At 41.0% G+C, this 18,556-nt stretch overlaps 1 protein-coding gene across 1 annotated transcript in view; it reads right to left on the minus strand.

Moving 5' to 3' along the window:
* The window catches only part of Mtpn (myotrophin), a 35,998-nt gene extending 17,838 nt beyond the window's left edge, over positions 1 to 18,160 (minus strand). Inside the window, exons 1-3 of the mRNA XM_004661185.2 lie at positions 18,011 to 18,160; positions 2,676 to 2,789; positions 1,815 to 1,898 (exon numbers count right to left, since the gene is read on the minus strand). Of these exons, the coding sequence (XP_004661242.1) occupies positions 1,815 to 1,898; positions 2,676 to 2,789; positions 18,011 to 18,082 (270 nt within the window). The 5' untranslated portion in view covers positions 18,083 to 18,160. The remainder of the gene's footprint in view (positions 1 to 1,814; positions 1,899 to 2,675; positions 2,790 to 18,010) is intronic.
* Between the last annotated feature and the right edge of the window lie 396 nt (positions 18,161 to 18,556).

Genomic DNA, 18,556 nt, shown 5'->3' on the forward strand with positions numbered 1-18,556 from the left:
AACACTTAGCTGAGCAGCAAAGTTTGGGGAAAGAAAGAATACCTGCCCCTCTTCCCCAACTATATGTACAGCTGCACAGGCTGAGGCCCTAGAAGCTGAACAGATGCGGAGGAAGAAAACCAACAGACAAAACAAATCATGGCCACAGAGCTGAAGCCCAGGTTCAGTTATGTCAATGCAGTTACATGAGACCCTTTAGGTGGGTTTTATATCTGCAATAGATAGCTCTAACTAATACTGGAACAATATAAATCTTCCATAAACCCCTAATCTGTATTTGCAGCCTTTAACAAGTAAGCTTTTGAAACAGCAAGCAGCAAGTATTTCCCCAAGATGAAAGTGGACAATGACAGTGAGTAGACTCTGTGGACACATGCTATCAGATAGATACTGGATCCACTCCAGTGACAGAATATTATTCTCATCAGCTTTACTGCATAATTCATAGCGTGCGGTATGTTATACATGGAAACTGCTGTTAAGATTGAAAACCACAAATTAATAGTAATCTAGTAATTGTGCTGACCTTGAAGTTCAGGGTAGACAAAACTACTAGAGCTAGTAAACCTGAATTTTAGTGGTATCTTTAAAAAGTTGTCAAAGGTAGGCAGGCGTGGTGGCGCATGCCTTTAATCCCAGCACTCAGGAGGCAGAGGTAGGAGGATCACCATGAGTTCAAGGCCACCCTGAGACTACAGAGTGAATTCCAGGTCACCCTGGGCCAGAGTGAGACCCGACCTCGGGGGAAAAAAGAACAAGTTGTCAAAGGGATCCATGTACTACACCCTTCCAAATTCTCTTCTTACTGTATCGAAGCTCAGCCTATGAAACGTAAGACCTCATTTAGTCTTGATTATAGTAACAGCTACCATTCACTGATTGCTTATTTTGTGCTAGACACTATTGCAAATCTCTGTATATTTACTCATTTGACATTTATTTTTTCCTTGCTTCTTTCTTTCAAAAGGCCTTATTCTAAGATCACAAATAAAAATATAATGACTAGCCGGGCATGGTGGTGCACGCCTTTAATCCCAACACTCGGGAGGCAGAGGTAGGAGGATTGCCATGAGTTCGAGGCCACCCTGAGACGCCATAGTGAATTCCAGGTCAGCCTGGGCTAGAGTGAGACCCTACCTCAAAAAAACAAAAACAGAACAAAATAAAACACCAAAAAAATATAATGACTAGCGTTTTGCAGTACACAGTAATGAAATGGCAAACTTGGGAGCATGTGTACCACATTTGACAGCCACTGCTAACCTTACCTGTAACACAGCTAGAATGGGTGCTACTCCTGGTTATTCCTGAGCCTGGATCCTGAACACTAAACTTAAATTAGCAAAGATGAAAACACTGGAAAACTCCAAATTCATCTTTACCTCAATCACATCAACTAGACAACTAGAAGAACTCTTATAACAAGACATCTCTTAATAAACTTGCTCAGTATAGACTACAGAAAATAAATTCAAATTTCACACTGGTATTAATCAAAGTGTGGTGCGTGACCTGGTGTCTGCATGCAAACTGTCACTCATCCACAAGGACACTTCCCACAACACAAATGCTTACTTTATAGTTAAGCTTTCTTTTCCATTACAAGATTTTCTTCATGAAGGAGATTAAGCCAATTTCCCTGATGTCAGAACCTGAAGCAAGCAGCTACTATACTAGCTCTGTTCCATGTCTATGGTCTATTTTCTGTCCTTGCAGCCAAATACAATTTAAATAAATTAACAAATATTAAGCTTAAATCGTTACAAAATAATGGGGGTGGTGGAGAAAAAATAAAAATGAGCAATTGACCTCACCTTTGACAGAAGCAATTTCACACAGGAAACATGACCCTCATAGACAGCAGACAGAAGGGGGGTAATATGATGTTTATCTGGAGCCTATGAAATGACAAAAAGACAATCTTACCTTTCATTTTTTACCTTCTTTCTATATCTAATGAGGGAATCCTTAAGAATATCTCAAAATTAATATCTATTTTTCTTTCTACACAAAAATACTCCAAAGTGAGAAGTTTCTAGTCTCTCAATCACCTAGCCTACAAATAATCTCTCTCCTTGGAAGTCAGTGTGAAGTCTCAGCTCAAATCTTTTATCTGCCAGGTACTATGTGTCTAGTTATTTAGTCTCTCTCAACCTAACAATTCCCTCTCTTGTATGTAGTAATGCCAGTATGGTCCAAGAAGGAAAGATAAAGGTAAAACAGCTGATGAAAAGATATGTGTAGACTGCTCAACTGTTGAAAAGTCTTTCTTGCTGTCTTGGCTATGAGAACAATTTTCTTAACCTCTGAAATACAGAAGTTACAAAAAGGTTATGGCGAGGAGATGACTGCTCCTGTCTGACCACCTGGCTCATAGGCGTTGGTTCCACAACCCAGTTTACACATAGCCTATCACTTCAGGCTCCTAGATCTAGTATTTGTACATCTGCCACCTACAGTGCACATTTCCAAGCTTCCCAAGTTGAAAACAATAGCCAAGGAGAATGAATCCTTGGCCCATCAGCTTCAAAATATCCATCTTTAAACCCTAACCATATATTCTAAGTTATAGGAAATTTGGTATGACTTTGGTCTACATTATCCAAAGTAAATGTTTCATAAATCCACAGAAAATACTCAAAGTATACAAGGGAACTGTTTGCAGCACGACCTACATTAATATCTGCTCCTTTTAGCAGCAGAAACTCCAGGATTTCAAGCTGTCCGCAGTCCGCTGCATAGTGGAGAGGCTTCCTTCCACCTTCTAGCGTCCGGTTGACGTCTTCTCCCTTGTAAGAAAACCCAAACAAAATGAGTGTTTATATATAAAGGTGGAAGCCTGTAAAGAAAATGAGGTTTTTTTTAAAAAAAAACTTTTTAATTGAAGTTTTGGGAGTGTGTGTATGTATTTTTGCAAAATGAAACAAAAAGTTGACGTGAAATTCTGCATAACAGTAAACATACAGTATCCAAGTCATGGTTGGTCAAGCTGAAAACAATGTATAATAATGCTAAATTTAATGGAACTAGAGACTGTTTACAGCAATATTACCTATAAAGAATCCATTTCATTCTTTCAGCATTTACTAGAGGGATATTATAGTGCAGACATAATATTATCCATTGGGAAGATAACAGTGAGCAAAATCAGACTTATCATTGCACATAGCTTACCATCTAGCAGATAGCAAAGACATTAATAAAATAATTACATAATGTCAAAGTATAACTGTTCTTAAAAAAAAAAGGCAAGGGCTGGAGAGATGGCTTAGCGGTTAAGCGCTTGCCTGTGAAGCCTAAGGACCGCGGTTCAAGGCTGGGTTCCCCAGGTCCCACGTTAGCCAGATGCACAAGGGGGTGCACGCGTCTGGAGTTCGTTTGCAGAGGCTGGAAGCCCTGGCGCGCCCATTCTCTCTCTCTCCCTCTATCTGTCTTTCTCTCTGTGTCTGTTGCTCTCAAATAAAAAAAAAAAAGGCAAAAGAACTCAGGGCTTTATATGAGCAGAAAAGTGTAACTTAACCTTGGTGACAGACAGAGGCAGGGTTATAGAAAATGATGTCAAGGCCCCAAAAAGAAGTTAACAGAGACTAACAACTACCTTCTCTGACCAACTGCTACTAGTTTTGCTGCTATATGCACTATTTCTAATCTTCGGTCTCTCTCGGATAGGGGACTTGTCATGCATAAGCCTCAGGTGGAAAGAATTTCTAAACGTGGCTTTGCACCTGCTCTGACATCCCTCTCTCTACAGCGTGCTGCTTCTACTTCAAAATCTGCTCCTTCCTTTGTAAGGATTTCACATCTTACAGAGCAGCAAAATACCTAAAAGTTTATTTTTTCAACTTCTGCTGGAATTCAGTTAGCTTAGGAAGGTCAGCTTATCAAGCCAAGCCCTGTATAAAGATGTCAAGAGTTCTAGTATTTCATAGTCATTAGTAGCTGTGCTTCCAAACACCCAGTCTAAGTCAGCCGCCTCTTCCTTTTCATTTAGAGCAGCTGCTTCCTTCATTCTCATTAATTTATAGACAGTAAGTTCTTCAAGTCCAACCCAAATCAAGCTTTATCTTACAGCTCTCAGAACTCAGAGCAATCATTTCAATATATGGCACTTTTGCAACTCTTGGTGCATATTTGACTTCTTTCTCAGTGGAAGAGAGTAGAGGTCTTATATTTTCTCCTTTTTGTCTTCCAACAGCATGGACTTCACCACCACTGGATACTGGGCAAGGGTCTCATTGTCTGTGTGCACTTGCTTTTCAGAGTTCAAGATAGAAATACAAGTACCTAACCCATGGCTTTGTTGTGATTAAACAAGATGAGCCAAGCACTTAGTATTTTCCAGTACTTTAACAGAAATATGATTAGTTGTTTCTAAGTATTACTATATACATCATAGCTATACTCAAATACTGAAGTCCAGGAGTGGGAGGACGTCATGTGTCTACTACGACAGTCAGTGGGCACTGGAACACTAACTCAGGAACTACACTTTATAACGTTCCCAAATCCTATCCCAGATGTGTATTTCAAATATATTGTCTCTTTAGAAGACCTGTTTCATCAGGCTATTCCTCCTCAAGAGTTACTAGAAAACAACCTTTTCTAAGTTAAGATCAAAGCAATTAACTCCTAATAAGCCATTTATTCAATTTAATATAGCCAACAATAGCTTATGATAATGTGTTTAGATGTTTTGTAGTTTATACAACATCACAGAATAAACTTTAAAAAGATACTTAAAAAGCAAGACCGCTATAACCCTTACTATGTGACTTAATCTTATGGAACCACCAATGTATGTATGATCTGTCCTAATGGAAGCATGTGTCACTTGACTCTGAGGTCCTTGTGTTAAAAAGGGGATCTGGAGGTCTGGGTAAGTTATGCAACTCTACCATAGTTTTGGGACCACAGACTAGTCACTTTCTAAGTCATAGTTTCGATCATATAAAGTAGAATAAATGAATCTACACCTCGACAGGGGGGCGGAGAGCGGTATCACGTGAGATAATTTGTGCAGAGCATTTGGTATAGTGACATAGCAAAGGTGAACTACATTTTTTATTTTTTATATTTTTGGTTTTTCGAGGTAGAGTCTCACTCTGGCTCAGGCTGACCTGGAATTCACTATGTAGTCTCAGGGTGGCCTCGAACTCATGGCGATCCTCCTACCTCTGCCTCCCAAGTGCTGGGATTAAAGACATGCGCCACCACAGCTGACTGAACTACAATTTTTATGAGTCACTGTTATTGGTTTATCCCCCGCCCCATTCCTCTTCCTCCTTTCGCTGAGACAGGGTCTAATGTAGGCAAGACTACGTCTGAACTTTCTATGAAATCAGAAATGACCTTGCACTTCTGATCCTCTAGCTTCCACCTCAGATGGGATCAAAAGCACATGCCCCACACTCAGTTTCATTCCATGCTGGAGCTAGAATCCAGGGTTTTCTGCATGCTAAGTAAGCAACCCAAAACCCAAGATACCGCCCCACCCTCAGCCTGGGGCTGGTTTGTACTGTAACTAAAAAGACTACCCAAAGTTAAGGTAAGTTTTTGCAAAATGGTTGATATATGAATAAACAAAGGGTTTAGAAACAAAGTTAACTAGGAAGATAACCTGGTAAACCACCATACATCTTGGTCTTTATTCCCAGTAGCAAAAACGAATGGCTGTCAGCAGAGATTTGGGTAAATCAATCATAGATAAAACTAGTTTCCTTTCCATTATATTTCCTTTCTATAATTAAGATTATCTGGGGCTGGAGAAATGGCTTAGCGGTTAAGCGCTTGCCTGTGAAGCCTAAGGACCCCGGTTCGAGGCTCGGTTCCCCAGGACCCATGTTGACCAGATGCATAAGGGGGCGCACACATCTGGAGTTTGTTTGCAGTGGCTGGAGGCCCTGGAGCGTCCATTCTCTCTCTATCTAACTCTTTCTCTCTGCTGTCACTCTCAAATAAAAAATAAAAAAAAATAAACTAAAAAGTTGAGGTAAAAGGCATGCACCACCACCCCTGGCTTGCCCTAGCTTTAAAAAAAAAAAAAGATTATCTGGATAAATCTTTGTATTGAGATAAATCCAATAAATATCCTTAGTAAGTATCCAGTTAGATTACATAGCAAGAGCTCAGTAAGAGTTTTTCCCAAATCAAAACGTTACACCCTTCTTTGTGTTAATACAAGAGCGCAAAACACATATGAAATAGAGTTGAGTTTCAACTTTCTCCTTTATCGCATGAAAAACTTGCATTGCAGTTCTCATTTTAGCAGACAGAAGTGATGATACTGCAAAGGCTGTCAGATTGAGGAAAGAAAGGATTCCCATGTGCCTCTTTGCAAAGTGCATGCAAGACGACATTTCTAGAACGGAATGTATTAAAAAGCAAAAGGCTTCATGGTAGTGATCTTTGTACAATCACCAAAGTAAATTAGAAAAGCAGCAAATTAAAACAAAGTAAGCAGGGTGAAAGAATAAAGATCAGAGCAGAAATCAAAGAAATAGAATGGGACAAAATGGAGAAAAATCAAGAGGGATTTTTTCAAGATCAACACAATGATTAACCTTTAATAAAAGCAAACAAAAAAGAATAAAGACAGCCAATTTCAGACTGTAGATGACCTTCTCTCAAACTCTGAGCCTCAGGTGGTTTTACTGTTATGGGTCTACCAAACACTTCAAGAAGACAACCTATGCTGCAGTCTTCCAGAAACAGAAGAAATGGGAGGACATACCAATTCATTCTGAGGTCATCCAGCTTTACTCTTTATAAAACAAGACAAGGAAAGAACAGAAGAGTAACAGCCTCGTTCTGAGAACCATGCCCTCTGAAGAGTTAGGAAACCCTCGCTAGTTATTCTCATTGTCTATTTTTATGAAGAGAGGTGGTGTTAAATTGTGGAAAGACTACTGGGCAAAAGCCCCAGGCTTTACTTATTACCTTCTGCTACCCACATGGTGCTTCATAGGCATGGTGGGCCAGAGCTTGCCAAGTTACCAGTGGCTGCAGGGGTGACTCTTCTGTCCTTAACAGTCTTCTCCTCATGTGCTCTATTTCTTTCTTCCTTTCTTTTTTAAAAAAATTTTATTTGACAGAAAAAGAGGGAAGGGGAGGGGAGAGAATGGGCACAACAGGGCCTCCAGCCACTGCAAACGAACTCCAGACATATGTACCCCCTTATGCATCTGGCTAACATGGGTCCTGGGGAACTGAACCAAGGTCCTTGGGCTTTGCAGGCTAACACCTTAACCGCTAAGCCATCCCTCCAGCCCATGTGCTCTACTTCTAAAGGATAAAGCCACCTGGAAATTACATCTCTACAAATTTTCCCCTTACTCGCTCATCTCCTAGATCAAGGGAAGTTGTTTTTTTTTTTTTTTGGTGGCTGTGAGAAATTACACATATACTTCAAAGTAAAGATGTTCTTTAAAAAAAAATGCAAGCAGACAGAGCTGGAGAGACAGAGAAAAGGGGCATGCCAGGGCCTCCAGCCACTGCAAATGAACTCCAGATGCATGGCTGTCTTTGTGCATCCAGCTTTATGTGGGTACTGAGGAATCAAACCTGGGTTTTGCAGGCCTTAACCGCTGAGGCATCTCTCTAGCCCAAAGATGTTCTTTAAATGTATTGTATTTTGAATTGCTTTACTGACAAAAGCAAGCACAGATTTAAAAAGATGATGAGCTAGGTATCAGAAAAAGACACTACTTACAATCAGATTTAATTATAATTTTACCTCACTGGCAATTTACCTTTGATTGTTAGAACTAAAAAAATTTACTTATTTATTTGAGAGAGAGACAATATGTATAAATGGATGTATCAGAGCCTCTTGCTGCTGCAAACAAACTCCAGACGCATGTGTCACTTTGTGTATCTGGCTTTATGTGGGTACTAGGGAACTGAACTTGGACCTGCAGGCTTAGCAAGCAAGCACCTTTAACTGCTAAGCCACTTCTCCATCCCGGGGTGACAACTTTTTAGGCTATTTGTGTCACATGTTGTTCAGACTGTTTTTTACTTACTGCATTTCTACTATAATGACTCATATGATATATTAAACCTTAGCACCAGCTTGGTGCATGCTGATTATGACAGCATATTATAAAATGTGATATTAAAGAAACAGTGGTGATTCAGTAGTGTCTTGATTTGGAGCATGTGCATACTTATGCATGTGGCCATATATTATGGTGTAAAGAATGGAGTTCCCATAGGCCAACTAGACATCCAAGGTTCTGTGTTGCTAAGCTGAGATGACCATGGAGTTAATAAAGCAGGTTGCAGATCCCGACGAGTGGTTTGTTGTGGTGGAAGCAGAGACACTACCCCGCTGATGCCCTGGCACAGTATCTTTTAAAGTTGTCAACTCAGGTAAAACTGGATCTTTGACTTGCTACAGAAAATAATTTCAGGATGAGCCAAACATGAAGCACAGCCATAATTTATTAAAATATATTGTAAATATAGATCATTAGTAAGCACAGGGGTTAATAGAAAGACCATTATTTCTGGAACTGGAGAGATTGCTCAGTGGTTAAAGGTGCTTATTTGCAAAGCCTGATGGCCTGTGTTCAATTCCTCACTACTCATGAAAAGCCAGATGCACAGTGGTATAGCCTCTGGAGTTCTGTTAGCAGTGGGAGGCGGACCTTGCATGCCCATTCTCATTTTCTTTCTTTCTCTCTCTCTCTCTCTCTCTCTCTGCTTGCAAACAAATAATAAAGTGTTTTTTTTTAAAGAGGTTTTTCTTTTGCCTGAACATGCATGTGTAACCCCACCACAACTGTACCCACATACATAAAATAACCAATTGAGCTTTTGTGAAACAGCCAGTTAATATGAAATGACTTGTGTTTTAAATGACTATCACAACACACAAGATTTTCCACACTTTTTTCAAGCTTTACCTCTCTTGCTCTCTAACTGGTTTTCATATGAGACAAGAACAAACATACAAACTTGAAGCATAGCTTTAATAGTTGCAGTCTTCCTCTGCAACTCCCAAATCTTTTATACGTACCTCAAACTATACTAGATTAAATTCATGTAAATAATAGTTCAATGGAGAAACATTCTTTGTACATGTCTAAATGAGATGGCTATGTGACTTCTACTGATAATTTTTTATAGGCTTTTCTTCAGGTGAAAAGGAACAATTCTTTTCCTCTGATCTCAGTACACTTTGTGCAACTGAATTCCAAGGCATAAATTCACACTGTACTGCCACAACAGACCAATATCCCCCTAACAAACAGACTCAATTAGCATATGGATGACAACTTTGTAAGTCTTCTGTAAATTAACACTGGACACCTGACTGATAGTCAATAGCAGCAAATGTATTAAATTCACCAAATTATACAGCTGAATCAATGTCTCCAGTCATTCAGTTACTGTAGAGCATTTCCTGTCCCCACTTATAATACCTTAAGATTGAGGTGTTCAGTATTGTTAAAATGACAGCTCTTGTGAGAATAATACTATGGTCTACTATTTCCTATCTCTTTCACTCTGTGACCCATTAACCCCTGGAGGGGCCCCTCTCTCATTAAAATCTTTTATGGTAGAATGCAAGTTTGCAAATGACTGGTTACATTAGGGTATAAAACAGTTCCACAATTATAAATGTCTGTATAGTAATGGATTCAAATCTATCACTGAGTTGCAAAGCAAAAAAATCTTTGTTATTTTATCTGGCAACTTATAATACAGAAATAAAAACCAATGGTACAACAAAAGGGAAGGTCTGAAAACATACCATCAATCTTTTACTCTGCTTTCTAAAAGGTATTAAAATTAATAGGTATATCATACCAAATGTGAACTTTCAATGTTATTAACATTCATTTCAAAATAACTAACAATTCCCACAACTAGAATTAACTTATTAAGCATCTGCTTAATCAACGCAATACACGATAAAGAAGCCTCTTAAAGGACTTCAAGCATGCTTCAAAGGACAGCTCCTGATTACTAGGTAAAATCCATGGGGGCTGGTCCTGACGGAAGTGATCACTGTCTACCAATTAACAGTTATCACCCATCTGAGTGTGTAATTTCACTGACAAGTTACTACAAAGCCCACATCAGTGGCAGGGATGACTTGAGAATTTTGAAAACTGAAATTGTTCACTGTAACAAACAAAACAAATAGACCATGTTTAAGAATAAAACCTATAAAATAAAGACAAGCCCTAAGTTTTGAACATAGGTGAACATGTACCTCTGGGATTCTTATCCTAAGACCATCCAGATTCTAGAAGTGTATATTAGATATTACAGATTGGCAATTTATGTTCTTGATATTAACAAAGTTAACAGTGCAAAAACTGAATTAGAGAAAAGTTTAAGTATAAATATAATGTCTAACTGTAGTCAAGTAATTTAAACCATTAAGTGTCTATGTTTCTGATCACTTAACAAAAAACATTTTTAAATCAAAGTTTATGAAGTTAAGACCTCAATCTTGATTATGGGATTATTTGAATTCTTTTCATGTGCTTAGTATGTGCAGTGTATGAAGTACATGTGCTGATGTGGCGTCCAGCGCTTGCCTGAGGTGGTGAGGGCGAGCCTCAGACCTCTCCACCATTACTCACCATCTGCTTTTTCTTGTGACTGAGTCTCTTATTAATTCCAGAGCTTGAATTTCACAAGCTCTGTGATTTTCTGGTCACCACACCCTACAGGACTACAGTTACAGATATGCCAGGCCTCACCCAGTGGTTCTGGAGATTCAAACTCAGGGAATCTCAGATCCCCTCAAGGTGCTCAGGTTTGCAAGAGAAATTAACTTTACCGCTGAGCCATCTCCGCAGCCCAAAATATTAACTTTATACAGCTGAATTATTTGTTAGATGTACTCTTAATTTTTCTTGTTTGGAAGGTCTAAAAGCAATCTGTCACACAAATATACTTTATAATTTAAAGAGTTCTTTAAAAAGAAATTGTTAGCCGGGCGTGGTGGCGCATGCCTTTAATCCCAGCACTCGGGAGGCAGAGGTAGGAGGATCGCCAAGAGTTCAAGGCCACCCTGAGACTACACAGTGAATTCCAGGTCAGCCTGAGCCAGAGTGAGACCCTACCTCGAAAAACCAAAAAAAAAAAAGAAAAAAAGAAAAGAAATTGTTAACTATCTATCTGTGTTATTACTATATTGACCATACCTACACTAGAGTAAGTTCTGAAAAAAAAAAAAAAGGCTTTCTTTCTCATTGTCTTCTGATTTGAGCTGACAGTTTGTAGAGTTGATTCTTTTTTAAACTAGTACCAAATATAAATTTACTGAAGGTCTTTAGGACTCTATTTTTATCCAGCTATGTTTTCTTAAACAGATGTATACTTCCTAAGTTTTATAAACATTTCATGTGTTAAAGGGAACTAACTTATTCAAAACCCATACAAGTATCTTATTTGCTGTTTTTCCTCTCCACTCACATAAACCTCAAAGAAAACACACCCTCAGAAGTATTATTTTCATTGTATTCATGCTTGTCTCATACAATGGCTGGCACTGTAGGTGCTCAATTGATATTTGCTCAATGAATTATGAATGAGCCAGTGAAAACTGCTAACTAGCCTTCTCTTTCACTGCCGCATACGGTTAGAAACCAAGTCAGGTCATGGGACTGCCACTAGGGCTGGGGAGAGAATTCTGGAACATTTTTCGTGACCATTTTGACACCAGAAAAAATTCTCTAGAAATTTCTTTCAGATTAAGAATCTAAGTTAGCTCCTGTTTGCATGTTTGGTAATAATGAGTCTTAATTTACAGAATAATTTTATGCCTTTTGCTTCAGGTTCAAATTTACCAGGGATTTTAAGCTTTTTCTTTTAAATAATTTGTTAACTTCTCTCTCTTCCATCTTCCCAGATATGGCTTTCGATGCTTTGTTTTTCCTTACAGTTCAACATCATTCAACCATAAAGGTTTCTGAAATGTATTCTTAGAAATGTTCATTCCCAAGATAAGTTCACCAGTTTAACATATATTTTATTTATTTTAGATGTCTAAAGTTTGTGGGGAAAGAGTAATATTTAGATTAGTTTTTCTAGCTTCAGTCTTATGCAAGGATGAGCAATTTACGGCCAACGGGCCAAATCCAGCCTGCCAGTTTTGTCAATGAAGTTTTAAAGGACCACAAACATGTTCAACTACTTACATATTATCTATGCCTACTTCAGTATAATAGCTGGGACAGACCTAACTACCTAGACACACTAACTGACAGGTCCTAAAATAGGTACTATTACTACAAAGAAAATAAAACAAAAACAATTTTGCCAACCTCTGCCTTGGCTTCCTAAGGTTCCATTCAGGATGTACTCTCCACAGACAATACAAACAGTAAGCATTAATGCATGCTGCAATGTCCAGACACCGGCTTGTTAATTTACATTTACTACCTCCTTCAAAACTGTTCAAATTTACAGATGACAAAGCAGAGGCTCGGTGAAATAAAATAACTCGGTCAAGGTTAATAAGCGGGTTGGGTGAGAATCGATTTGGATCCAATGGAATCCAAAGTGGAAGGTTAAGTACTTCCTACAGAAAACCTTAAAATAACAAGTGACAAAGAGAATCTGTTTTCCAGGTAGTCTCACTCTTGCCCAGGCTGATTGAGAACTCTCTCAGGCTGGCCTTGAATTCATAGCAATCCTATCTTTGTCTCCTGAGTACTGGGATTAAGTGTGCACCACCACACCTGGCTTGATAGAGTATTTTCTAAGGACTTAGGTTTGCAGTTAGAAAGTTCTCGATCTTACTGGTGCTTTTATATTGTTATAAGTAAAATAAATTATTGAGGAATTAAAAAAGCAAAGTGCGAAGTATTTATTGAATCTTTGACAGAGGAAGTGGATAGTAAACAAATTTCCAATATTTTTCTGGTGTTTATGATATGAACCTTCAAGAAGGGCTACCTTTGTTCAGACACCGGGTAGCCTTTACCTTTCACATCTAATGACTGCATTTTCTGTATTGAATTTTTTGACCTTCTTACATTTAAGAAGAGGATTATTTAAGAATAGGATTATTACAATAGGATTACGGGCTAACTTCTGACTTCTTTATACTTTTCTGTCTGAAAGATCTTCATTTATTATACAGTCAAAGAAAAAAGTACTAGAGTACATTTTCTGGATCTACTGAGGCCACCTGTATCTCACAGGAGCTGTTATTAGCTTTCTTATCTAGTCACCAGCCCTGCTATATAAAGAACAAAATGAGGGCTGGAGGGATGGCTTAGTAGTTAAGCGCTTGCCTGTGAAGTCTAAGGACCCGGGTTTGAGGCTCGATTCCCCAGGACCCATGTTAGCCAGATGCACAAGGGGGCGCACGTGTCTGGAGTTTTGTTTGCAGTGGCTGGAGGCCCTGGCGTGCCCATTCTCTCTCTCTGTTACTCTCAAATAAAAATAACCAAAAAAAAAAAAAAAAAAAAAAAAAAAAAAACCTTTAAAGAAAATGAAAACACAGCTGGGCATGGTGGCACACACCTTTAATCCCAGCACTTGGAGGCAGAGGTAGGATCACCAAGAGTTCAAGGCCACCCTGAGCTAGCATGACACCCTACCTCAGGGGGGAAAAAAAAAAAAAGATCTAGAATCAACAGATTCAAGATAACCAAATCAGGCTCCCTTTGAAATTGCTATTTTATTAGGAAAGTGAAAAATGATTTCAATAAGCCTTCCAATTTCTAAAGACTGATATATTCTTTCCTCAGGTTTAAGAGATCCTATCCTTTCACATTTGTTGCTTTTTAACATATTAACAGTGCAAAAGGCAAATGTAATTAGCATGGAGGTTAGAGAAAAACCACAGACAGGGAAGTTGGAGACCTGATGTATAGTATTTCACAGCGAGTGAAACAGAAGTGCAGGTAAACAAGAGAGCCCATGATCTATCAGACCTGCTGGAGATTGTAAGGGCTGCTTATCAGCTCTCAGCTCATACACACTGGACCCTCAAATGCCTTAGCTAGTCTCAATGGACCATTCATGTATCTTATCCTATTTTTTGAAATTCCATTCTCCTTTGAAATTCCATTCTCCATCACATTACCTATTTTTAATATTAGCATTTATATACATGATAATATCATACCCCTGAATTATCTGGGATTGTGAAGAAACCAAAGCCATAGGTAGGTAGCCCAAGAAAGTGAATTCAAATCTCAGCTTTATCACTGGAGACCTTCAGGATCTTGGGAACGTGACTAAATCTCTGCTTTAGTTCACCTCTAAAATCTCTACAGTGGAGTTAACAATACTAATTATGCTCATGGGTTGATTTAAGAAAATGAAATAATAACCTACATATTGCATCACAATGCTCAACACATTCATTTTAAAGTGTTTAAATAATTCTGAACAGAAATCTCAGGAGTGTAGTTACTGTTGCTTCCTAAAGGCTAGCAGGCACAAGTTTAGCCTTCTCTGGATTGCTGGGCAGGAGCACAACTACGGACATAACACTGTAAGATTATGACTGTAAGAACCAAGTTTTCACAGGCTATCAAAGAATCATTCTTATAGCCCCATCTTCAGCCAAAATAGCCTCTGGTGAAAGTTTAAAAGATATTTGGCTTTATGCTAATTACTTCCAATTGATCCAACCTTTCCAAATTGTTAAGAAAAAAAAAGCTGTAGTTAGTTTTCTATCTTCAGTCAGAACTAACTTGTTAGTACCTTCTTGCAAGCCTTTCATTTTCTTAATATGCTGAGAAAACAGATAACTATTTCAAAGCAGGCTGCAATAAAGTTTTTTAAAATAAAAAATATGTGTGTAGGCCAGCCCTGGATTAAATGTCAGGTGGGCTACCCACGTTGTGATCTGTCAAATTACTTAACTCCTCTAAACCTTAATTTCCTCACCCTTAAAATGGGAACACTGAAATGCTACGGTACAAAAGCAAAAGAAAACAGGTAGAATGCCTTCTACTACCTGGTAACACAAATGAACTGTCACTGGTAGTTCTTGTTACATAAGTAGTGAAATTTACTGAAATTGTAGCTAAGTGAAGAATTACCATTTTCTAACTAGGCGCACATGCTTACAGTGTGTGAAACTCCTTGGCACTGCAATGGAGACTGAAGGTGAAAAGGGGTATAGTACCTTCTCTCTAGAAGCCCAGGTCCCAGCAAAGACAAACATGGAAGCAAATCACAGCAACCTGACCGTGTCAGAAGCAGAGCTCCACTGGAAGTTGAAATGCTGTCTAGGACTGGAGAGATGGCTTAGCGGTTAAGCGCTTGCCTGTGAAGCCTAAGGACCCCGGTTCGAGGCTCGGTTCCCCAGGTCCCATGTTAGCCAGATACACGAGGGGGCGCACATGTCTGGAGTTCGTTTGCAGAGGCTGGAAGCCCTGGTGCGCCCATTCTCTCTCTCCCTCTATCTGTCTTTCTCTCTATGTCTGTCGCTCTCAAATAAATAAATAAATAAAATAAAAAAACATGGACTCTGAAATGCTGTCTAGAAGAGGTAGTATTATGCTAAAAGGACAAGCATGGGCTGGAAGGATGGCGGTTAAGACATTTACCTGCAAAGCCAAAGGACCCAGGTTTGATTCCCTAGGACCCATGTTAGCCAAATGCACAAGGTGGCACATGCATCTGGTGTTCATTTGCAGTGGCTAGAGGCCCTGGCACACCCATTTTTTCTCTCTCTCTTACCTGCCTCTTTCTCTCTCAAATACAATATTAAAATTAAAACTAAATCATGCCTAGGTCTGTGGCAATGGCTAAGGGCCTCTGGGCAAGAGACCACGAAGTTTGACTCCTCAGACTCACTGTAAAATAGCTGGGCATGGCCACGCACATCTGTAGAGGAGGAGGGGACCAGGGACTTGCTAGGGCTCACTGCTCTGGGTTGAGGGAGAGAAAACCCTTCTCAAGAAAATAAGCGGATGAGCAATCAGAAGAGGACACCTGAAATTCTCCTTGGGTCTCAGCATACCCGTGCTTGGGGTACACACATCTGCATACAAACATGCACAAACCACACATCACATATACCACCCAATACTCTACACACACACACACACACACACACACACACACACACAAAATAAAGTAGGATGAAGATAGGTAGGCCTGAACCACATCACAATGGCCTAATATGCCAAAGGAAGGAGTTGGACCTTTTGAAGTGATGGTGAAATCACAAGGATGTCTCAAAGGTGGTGAAGTGAGGTGACGGAGAATAACAAACTTAGATGAGCATTATGCCCATCCCCTTGGTTAAGCTGTTCTGAAAGGGAGGGGATGAAGCAGGCTCTAGCAAAGGAAAATGTAACCTGGCCTGGAAACCTGCAGCAACTACCCTGAAGCAGCAGTGCTGCTAATGGACGGTGAAGTGTGGATGGGAAAAGCTAAGATGGTAGTCTTGACAACCCTCAGTGATCTATAAGAATCCTCCTAATTTCTAGTTTGGATGAACAGTTGGGTCATGAGGTCATAAATTAAAATGGAGAAACAAAGAAAGTTTTATTTATGTTTACTTTTATACTTGTAAATTCAGTTAGACCTCCTCCCTTCTTGTATTTCCAATAAGTTTCACCACGCCAAGGTTGTCGTCAACCATGAAAAGTTTCACCACGACAGGAAACCCAAAGGCCACTTTCTCCAAGAGCACTGCAGTGTATCACTACTGGCTAACAGAACATGAACTAAAATCCTCCAAGCGTTGCCTTTTCTGTTTTTACCCTTCTCAGAAAAAGATAGTAATTCAGGTCCCAGTCTGCTACTGGCTAAGAAGGCAAGCAGGAAGCCTTAGGACCCATCACAAGTTAAGAACCATGCAGACCAAAACCTGAGAAGTCTAAGCTGTCACGCTTTAAATGGAAGGAAAACTACCGGTGGTTCCCCTTGCACAATCCTCCAAGTTTTAAGAAACTGCTTCTGCTTGCTTCCTAACAGACTTGCAAAGTGATGGGCCACTGGTCATACCTTTGGAAGAACTGAAACTTGACTGAACTTTTGTAAAGTGAGCAAGATGCCCTTTGTGGTTATGCCACTAAATTACACTTTTGGATGACAGTTAAAAAGAAATCACGATCACTATATTAAAAACAGACTGAGGTCAGTTTCAGGACCCTGTGGCAGGTGAGCTTAGAACTTTTCCTATTCTCTCACAGAGTGGGGTCTGTATTCTGGGCTTGACTCTGAGTTTGGCCTCATAATCGTTATTTTACCCCGGAAACACACTGTAACTAAACTGCAGTCCTATTTATCACTCGCGGGGTAGGATGGAGTAACCAAAGTTAATATGCATGTTGAAAACCTACTCAGATTTCTCTAGATGCCAAATGACACCCTTAACCTCTTGAAGCAAATAGTTGGCTTTTTTTTTTTTTTTTTTTTTTGGTGGGAGAGAGGAAAAAGGCCACACCCAAAGTTAAAGACCACACAGCGAAGTGACAGTAAGTTTCAGGATTTTAACTATTGCTATTTTTTTTTTGGTGGGGGGGGGGGACGGGTACTCATTTTCACGGTTAATGAATTCTTCAGGATTCCTTAAATTCCTAACAGGCCCGAGGTTAAAAGAAAAAAAGAAAGAAAGAAAAAAAAACCCCACGTCTCTCTCATCCTAATGACTTAACTACTTCACTCAGTAGCCCGTCGGAGTCCAAGATGGGGAAACTGAGTCACTCAGAGAAGAATTTTAAAAGTAACGGTGTTGTAAGCACAAGAGCCCCATCCAAACGATCAAGAGACTCCCCGAGAAACGGGCCCCCTCTCCTCCTCCCTTGGAGGGGTCGGGCGGGGTGGGGGGAGGGAGGCGACCAGACAAGAGTACCAGCACCGCAGCTGGCACCGAGCATCCTGCAGCCTTCACTCCCCGGGGGTCCTCGGTGGTGCCCGGGCATGCACGCAGGGGTGTGTGCTCTCCCCCCCCCCCCGTCCGGTGCCGCGCGCGGCCCAGCATCCCCCATCCCCGCCACCCCCACCCCCGGCAGCTCGGCCGGCCTCGCTGCATCCCTCCTCCTCCTCCTCCTCCGCGGACCCCGCGTACCTTGGCCACGTAGTCCTTCACCTCATCCAGGTCCCCGTTCTTCAGGGCCCACATGAACTCCTTGTCGCACATGACTGCGGCGGGGCCGACTGGCAGGGGCACCGGGTCGAGGAGGCGGCGGCGGCGGCGGCAGGGATCACCCCGGGAGCCGGCGGGCGACGGGACCGCGCGGGGCCGCAGCGGAGCCGAGAGAAGCCGGGGCGGGCGCCCACGACGCTAGGCACTGGGCTTGGCGGCCGCGAGCGACTGGGGCGGGAGAAAGTTCTTCGCGCGGCCACCGCCGGGGCCCAGCACAGCGGGTTCCGCCTGGCCGAGAAGAATCAGGAACGTTTGCACTTCCGGTTCACTCCCAGCTAGGACCCGCCCCCCACTTCCTCTTCCTCTTCCTCTCCGAGGAACGCCCAGGTTTCCCCCCCGCCCTCCTCCCTCCACGGCCAGCCCCAGGCGGCTCGCTCCGGGAGAGCGCTCGTGTACGCAGGCGCAGTGTGGTCTCGGCCGCCGGAGCTGCGGGGCGGGGCCAGGGGCGGGGCCAGGAGGACCAGGGGC

The sequence above is a fragment of the Jaculus jaculus genome, chromosome 10 (assembly GCF_020740685.1).
Source record: "Jaculus jaculus isolate mJacJac1 chromosome 10, mJacJac1.mat.Y.cur, whole genome shotgun sequence".
In the NCBI taxonomy this organism is placed as follows: domain Eukaryota; kingdom Metazoa; phylum Chordata; class Mammalia; order Rodentia; family Dipodidae; genus Jaculus; species Jaculus jaculus.